Source organism: Pinus tabuliformis, chromosome 9 (genome assembly GCF_031772625.1).
Source record: "Pinus tabuliformis cultivar Carrire ecotype Pingquan chromosome 9, CPIR1, whole genome shotgun sequence".
In the NCBI taxonomy this organism is placed as follows: Eukaryota; Viridiplantae; Streptophyta; class Pinopsida; order Pinales; family Pinaceae; genus Pinus; species Pinus tabuliformis.
In genome coordinates this window covers 930236953-930245281 of record NC_142307.1, presented here as the reverse complement: position 1 = coordinate 930245281, position 8329 = coordinate 930236953, and the positions used below count along the sequence as shown (strand labels likewise).

The following is an 8329-nucleotide window of genomic DNA, read 5'->3' as shown; positions in this document are numbered from 1 at the left end:
AAAATTTCTTAAAAAAAATCACCAAATTCAAACTAATTCACTGTCCTAACCAAAATTGTGGCCTCCATACAGAACCTAATAAAAAATAATCTGATATACTTCAAAATTTACTATCCATATAAAAATATCCCAAAAACAACAATCGAATCAAGTTAGTGGCTGACAATGACACCGGGAGACGACGAGAAGATTGTAAGTTCCATAAGTGCTTTGCCTAATGACATTACAGGAGGATGCTGCGGGGAAGACAGCCACGGAAAAAATGTGGCTGTGGACCCTGTGATAACAATGGTGAAGATAGAACCCTACAGAACACGAGAGTCTCGCCTTTGTATCCACACAATTTTCCATCTTTTCTTGCACGAATTATTCAATATCCCAAAGCCGTGAGGAGCCCATTTCATCAACATTATCGTTTAACGCGCCTGAAAAGGCATTGACTCCCCAATAAAACTGACCCACTCAATCGAACCATATTCGGGCATCTCCAAGTTGACTAGTTGAGCACAGTCATGCCAAGAGTCATGGCGCATAACCATCGCATAAAATGCGAATTCAGTCCCTCCATTGTTTTCATGAACGCACAAACTCTTCCTACTTCCTTTCCTTCTCCGCGTTCAACTTTACAGCAAACCTCTCCACCTCTCCCTTTCATGCCTGTATGGTCCACTTGTCCATTTCCTTATAAATTCTCTTCAAAACCCATATCGTCACATATTTCGCCTAAGTTTTAATACTTGTTGTCTGATCCGTTTCCATGGGAATACGAGGAACTATAGTATTGGCCATTTTTCTCTTACTTTCTCCATTTTGTGCAGCAGCTGCAAGAACTTCTCAGATTGCGCTCGAGGATCAAACAAGCGATGATTTCGACCAGAATTTCCATATAACATGGGGTAAAAATCTCGTAAAATTCCTGGACAACCATCGGGCTGTTCAGCTTGTCATGAACCGATCTTCAGGTATTACATTACACAGACACCAAAATTACATTGACCCTTTCTTGTAATTAGTTGTTAACTAGCATAATTAATAAAAATGATAATTTACATATGAAAGCTAAAGTTATATATCAATTATATTTACTAACATGATTGTGCTAAGTATATCAACCCAATTTGCTAAAGTTAGTAAGTTAATTACATTCATCTTGCAGGTTCAGGCTTCGCATCCAACAACAGATACTTGTTTGGTTATTTCAGTATGCAAATCAAATTGATACCAGGCGATTCATCCGGGACAGTCACTGCCTTCTATGTCAGTAGACTTATTTTGATCATTATGCTTTTGCTATTGCTTATGATTGATTATCTGTATCAGCTGTATTCTATACTCCAGTAAATATTTTCTTTGCTCTTGTGAGCTTCTTTGGATATTGCAGTTTTCTACCCAACAAACCTCTAACCACGACGAGGTGGACTTTGAGTTTCTGGGAAACAAACCCGGAAAACCTCATTACCTCCACACCAATGTTTTTGTCAACGGCGTTGGCAACAGGGAGAGCCGAATCGACCTTTGGTTCGACCCCACTGCTGACTTCTACACTTATTCTCTCCTTTGGAACCGCTACTATATTCTGTATGTTCGATCTTTCTTGCCGCCTCCAGCAGTTACTTGATAAAAAAATTTCAACCTGTATTATCCTTGCTAGTACAGTACTATTAATGTAATTTTCATTTGCTTGCACGCAGGTTCATGGTGGCTGGAGTTGTTGTGAGAGTCTTTAAAAACTCTGAGAAAACCCTGGGAGTTCCTTACCCATCATCGAAGCCTATGCAAGTTATTGCGAGTATTTGGAATGGAGAAACCTGGGCCACCGATGGAGGAAGGACAAAGATAAACTGGACGGAGGCCCCTTTCATAGCTACTTTCAAAGGTTTCGATATTGAAGGTCACAAGTGCGACGGACATTCTGAGTCCTCTCCATTTTGTCCATCCCCTCCCTCTTCAGGGTGGTGGGAGAATATGGGCAGCAAAGGATTGAGTGCAGAACAAATGAGGCAGCTGAGATGGGTGAGAAGAAATTACCTGGCTTATGACTATTGCACGGACAAAACCAGATTTCCCAAACCTCCTCCTGAGTGTTCAGTTAATAACGCGTGAAGAACAGGACAGGCTACAATCGGTGTTTGGCATTGACTCATTCATTGGTTCACTATTGATTGCTTCACACTGAATGGGAAACAATGTGCTGAGATCCCATCTTTGTGATTCTTGAGATCACTACAAATTTGCCAGATGTCATAATGGAGTTGTTACCCGAAGTGTATACAATTTTAAGTTACTTCTCCAGATTTCAAGTCATTTCAGATTAATATAACACCATCTAGGGTTATTTCTTGTTTTTTTTGGTTGAGGTAAAGAACGCTTATACCATTTGAAAGATAATTGTGTTTCACGATAAAGGTTACTTTATAATGGTTGAATTTTTTACTTATGGTTCATTTAATTTACAAGATATTTTTATTGTGTATTTCACCCTCAAAAGTTTAACTTATAAGCATCTTTTTTACTCACGTTTCATTTAATTTATATTAATTTAGATATTTAATTGATTTTTGTAATATTTTAATGGAAATTTTACAATGATAACAAAGTCATGCAAATATAATAACATAAAATTTTTCAAAAATGCATACACATAAACTAGAAATATCTCCAAATCCACAAATTGGCCAATATTTTATTAATAATAGTGTTGTGATACAAATGAGTGAGAGAAAATGCACAAGGCAAGCTACAAGCACCAAGTGATGAATACAAGAAAGCTCAACAACTATAATAGCAAGCTCCTCTAGAAAATTACGTTGCTTCTCCGAAACTGCAATGCTGCTTGACTTCACCTCGTGATTTTCCCACTCTAGAGTGCCCATAAAATTCTATAAAATTAGGAGAGTGCTATAAAATTAGGAGAGTGCTCCTTGCCAAAAACCTAGAAAAGCCCGGGTTTGCCCTATATCAAAGCCAAAGTCGAATCCACAAAATGGTGCAAATTCCCCAACTAACTCAAAATTCGCCTTGCTATAAAAATTAGGATTTCAGGTCCGAATATCATTCGAAAAATTCTATAACATTACCTATAGACTTCTCTCAATAAACCCACAAAAACCCACAAAGGGTTTTGGTTGAATCCACCAATCCCAAGTGACCCCCAATAAGTGCAAATTCCCCAATTTGGCTAGAAAACACCCCACAAAACTAATACTGTTGAATTAAGCCCAAATCCACCACTCGAAATCTGTCTCGACTTTGGCTAAATTCTCCCCCGAGGAATACATCCAATCTTCGACATTTATCTCTCCTCAACTTATATTCCTCCAACCCCTGTGCACTTCCAGAAATGTAGAATTTCGGCCCCGAGAATTCTCTCAACTTAGCCCAATTGAAATAACTTGCAAATATGCCCAATGGAAACTCTAAATTGAGATCCCCAAATTGCCTCACTATGGAGACACTCAAAGTTCTCCAAAATGAGGGTGGAATTCCCGCTTGGAAATTCCTTGTGCTAAATAGCAGAGTTGTCTTGGCTAAGCAGCTCAAGAGAACTAATGTTGATGTTGGGTCCCTATAATACTAATGATTACCCCATTACTATTGTAGTTATACCCCTTATTAATATTGTTGTGCCCCTATTGCCCCCATATTTTTATTACTGTGCCCCATAGAATCCCTCTATTGTTATTTTTGTGGCTTTATATTATTATTGTTAGGTCGACTAGAATATATTGTTACTCCTTAGACTCCTATATATAGAAAAGAAGTTTTGTCATTTGAATCATCCAAGAATTATTCATTTATGTAATGTAAAGGAGGTTGCCCCTTCGAAGAGGTTGAATTCTAAGGCGTTGATCTATCTTTTCTATCTTTCCTTGAGCTGGTTTCATAACATTTGGTATCAGAGCTAGTCAATACATATTCTCTCATGGACTTGGGAAAGAGTGTCATCATGGTGGTAGTTGACAGACTTACCAAGTATGCACATTTTTGTGCATTATCACATCCATTTAAAGCCAATACAATTTCTACTGCATTTATGGAAACAATTCAAAAGCTACATGGAAACCCAAAGATTATTGTAAGTGACAGAGATCCCATTTTCACTGGAAATTTTTGGACAGAATTATTTTCTTGTCTTGGTACTCAGTTAGCTCATAGCTCATCTTATCATCCTCAATCTCATGGGCAAACTGAGATAGTAAACAAATGTTTGGAAGGATATCTTCGTTGCTTTGTATCTGATAAACAGACACAATGGGTCAAATGGTTGCCTCTGGCTGAATGGTGGTATAACACTTCCTTCCATACAACAACAAAAATGACCCCCTTTATGGCACTTTATGGGTATCAACCACCATCCATCACATCATATTTAAGAGAAAATTCTAAGGTTCAGGCAGTGGAACATCACATTGAACATCAAAAACAAGTCCTCCAACTTTTAAAGGATAACCTCGTGTTGGCACAGAATAGAATGAAACAACAGGGAGATCAACATCGCAGTGAAAGAAGTTTTGATGTAGGTGATTGGGTATTCCTACGGCTACAACCATATAAGCAAATGTCCCTCAAGCAAGTTAAGAAGGATAATAAATTATCACCAAAGTATTATGGTCCGTACAAGGTGTTGCAAAAGATTCGTACTATGGCATACAAATTGGAGCTTCTTGTAGCTTCTCGATTGCACCCAGTTTTCCATGTTTCATGTTTAAAGAAGGTTATAAGAGACAAGCTCCAAGTCCAAACAATATTGCCAGAACTTGATGAGGGAGGAAAAATTATATTGGAACCGGAAGCAGTCACAGAAACAAGAATTCGAAAGGTACGAAATCGATCAATTTCAGAGTATCTTATCAAGTGGAAGAACTTATCCACTGAAGATTCCACATGGGAGGATGAAAATTTTATGTAGAAGTATCTAGAACTACTCAAGCATTGAGGACAACACTTTTTTGAAGGAGAGGGGCATGTTGGGTCCCTATAATACTAGTGATTACCCCATTACTATTGTAGTTATACCCCTTATTAATATTGTTGTGCCCCTATTGCCCCCATATTGTCATTACTGTGCCCCATAGAATCCCTCTTTTGTTATTTTTGTGGCTTTATATTATTATTGTTAGGTCGACTAGAATATATTGTGACTCCTTAGACTCCTATATATAGAAAGGAGGTTTTGTCACTTGAATCATCCAAGAATTGTTCATTTATGTAATGTAAAGGAGGTTGCCCCCTCGAAGAGGCTGAATTCTAAGGCATTGATCTATCTTTTCTATCTTTTCTTGAGCTGGTTTCATAACAGTTGAGTTGTCAAATGATCAAAGATACCAAATGGAGGCATCCAAGCTCTATTTATAATTGTTAGTCCTCTCCCTTGGTGGTCCCCACCTTCCACTAATAAAATATTACTTTGACGCCATTTTTCATTAAAATAATAAGTTTCACTTTTCTCCCACAAAATAATATTTTCTCTTTTTTTTTTATTATTATTTAATATCGCTAAAAATTGGCAAAAATCCTTAGTGAATTTTGCACTCACAAAAATTGGGAACATTATAGTCCTCCCTACAAAAAATTGCTTGTCCTCTAGCAATATCCTGTTGCTCCAAACATTGGCCTAGCCAATGTCAGAGTCCCAAATGTGCCACTGAACCACTCCTCACTGTTGAACATCCTACCATACTAGTGACAATCCCCATGTCAACAACGAATCACCAGATTCCAATGGAATATCTGAATGATCTCCCCCTGTAGAAAGCAGCTTACCCCTGAGGGTAGATGAACCGCCAAATCCTGTTGTACCTGGATCCCATGCTAGTCTCAGAAGGGTGCCACCATGCTAACGTTGCACCACTCTGACTATGACAAACTTCCCATCATGCTCAGACTGTATCCTCCCCTCTCAAAACCTGATGGTGGGATATCTATGAAGGCCAAGCTTATCCTGCCTAGGCATCTCCATGATGTCAATGTCTACCCATCCACTGTCAATCTCAATCCTAAGCAGCAACAAGATAAATCTACCTCACCATACAATGGAGGTTTCAACAATCTCCCATGTGTCACACCCAAGGTGAACTAGATCACTCTCTCCCATGAACCTACTCATCATAGAATGGAGTGTCCTATTAATCAACTCAATCCCTAGATCCCATAATCAGACCTACTGTGGCATATCTCTAACAAATGTTGGAATTTGTTTGTTCCTCGTCCCTAATTCCTACATGAAACTGACATATAGGTGTTGAAAATAGCAACAAGAAATGCTAAAAATAGCACTGCTATAAATAGCAGTTCAACCAGTGTCGAACATAGCAACAAGGAATGAAAAATGGAAGTGCTAAAAATAGCATTCTATAAATAGCATTTTGGGATACCTTCCTATTTTAGTTAGTCCCTGAACTAAAATAGTGAAGTAAAATTTGAATTTGATTTTAGCAGCTGTTTGTAAAATAATTAATTAATTCATCTTGAGTTAATTAGTTAAGGAAAATCAAACATGAAGTTTATGTGGGGACATGCAACAATTTCTCCATTAATTGAGGAATTTATCCTTCAGTTAAAGAGATAAGGATGAGTTGTAATATTGAGTTGTAATTAGTTGACTTAGTTAATTGAGTCAAGTCCAGTTAGATTAATTCAAATAGTTTGTTGAATTAATTGTGAGTTCAGTTAGTTAATGCATGCATGCATGTAACTACTACACTTCAGATAACTAAATATTCTCTCATAAATAACTCATGCATGTCAATTCAGACAGAGACCTGGTTGAGATCAGATGGAGGAGCAATGTACTATCAGTTGCTAGAATATTCCATTGTGAATATTTTTTGCATGTAGAAGGAATTCTTTCCTTGAGGATTGCGCAGTTACTTCTTCAGGTTTTGTGAGTGTGATGAGGTCAATTCACACATGTGGCTTCACTGGACCCGAATAAAAACTGTGCAAGGAAATAGGAGGCTTGGAGGGCTTGAGAAGGACATATGCTATGTCTATTCAATCTGTGAGTTGTATTGTTTGATTGCAGAGAGAGCATGATAGCTTGTGAGCTGATTCTTTTTGTAACTTGAACAAGATTTCCACTTGTATGATAATACAGAGATTGGAGTTTTAAGCTGAGGCTTTCCCTAGGTTATTTCTTCTGTGTTATGTGTGATTAATTTCTCATTCTCAGTTTTATGTGTTCTCTTGATCTTCTCAATTCGTTTAAGCTTCCACAAAGTGTTGTAGAAGTAGATCTTGTAGTGTGTTTTAGTATATTGCATAATCTATTGATCTACAGTGCGAATTTCTACATGGTATCGGAGCAAAGGTGATTAAGGCGAAGAACATTATACAAGAAGGAGGAGTTCGAAGGTTGTGGTTCTTGAATATAGAAACCAAGTTCTTATCACATATCAATTTCATCAATGGCGTTCAGCGGTTTAAGACTCGAGTATGCCCTTGATGGCATCTCGAATTATATAGCCTGGAAGGATTGCATGGAGGCAATATTAGAGGATAACAGTCTAAAGGACTCCATTGATCTAGAAGCCCCAGGCCGATTGATGCTATTCAACTGGCGGAATGGAAGAAATGTGTGGCTAGAGCAAGGAGAATCCTTCTGGAGGGAGTTTGAGACCACATTGTCTCGAGCCTCCATGGGAAGGAGACACCATTTTCGAAGTGGAAAACATTGAAAGATCTATATCAGAACAACACCGATCAGAGGAAGCTGGCACTGAAAGACAAGCTTCATAAGATCAAGTGTGAAAAGGGTGACACGATCTCTACATATCTGAACAAGCTCACCACTTGTAGGGATGAGCTTGGAAGTGTAGGGATCATGACCACTGATGATGACATGGTTAGTCTTGCACTCCTCGGTATTCCTAAGAACTGGCATAGCTACCAAGACTCGGTTAATGGAAGAGAAAAGCTGCAAGATTGGGAACGACTTTGGTCGGATCTGATGCAGGAGAAAATAAGAAGAAGCACCTGAGATGGATCCTCATCGAAGCAAGATGATGAGGAAAATCTAGCCTTAGCGAGTAAGGCAAGGAAAGGGAAAGGGAAGGCATCCCATCCCAAATTCGGTTCTTCCCATGGTGGGAAGAAGATTGACAAATCGAAAGTGCGATGCTTTCATTGTCATGAAGTGGGCCATTATGCTATGCATTGTCCACAAAAGAAATCCAAGAAGGGTTCCTCGAAGGGATCTAATGGTGAGGCACTAGCCTCACAGTTCGAGCTGGATTTCTCGCTTATCGCATGCATGGTTTCATCCATAGTGGGATGTGTGTGGTACCTGGACATTGGAGCTTCATTCCACATGTCAAGTGAAAAGAATCTT

General features: G+C 38.6%; 1 protein-coding gene across 1 annotated transcript; it reads left to right on the top strand.

The window, feature by feature from the left end:
- The first annotated feature begins 757 nt into the window (after nucleotides 1–757).
- LOC149151805 (putative xyloglucan endotransglucosylase/hydrolase protein 5) lies at nucleotides 758–2103 on the top strand. Its single transcript, XM_089443274.1, has 4 exons — nucleotides 758–962; nucleotides 1157–1257; nucleotides 1382–1578; nucleotides 1692–2103. The coding sequence occupies exons 1-4, from the start codon at nucleotides 758–760 to the stop codon at nucleotides 2101–2103; spliced, it is 915 nt and encodes a 304-aa protein (XP_089299400.1).
- Nucleotides 2104–8329: the final 6226 nt, after the last annotated feature.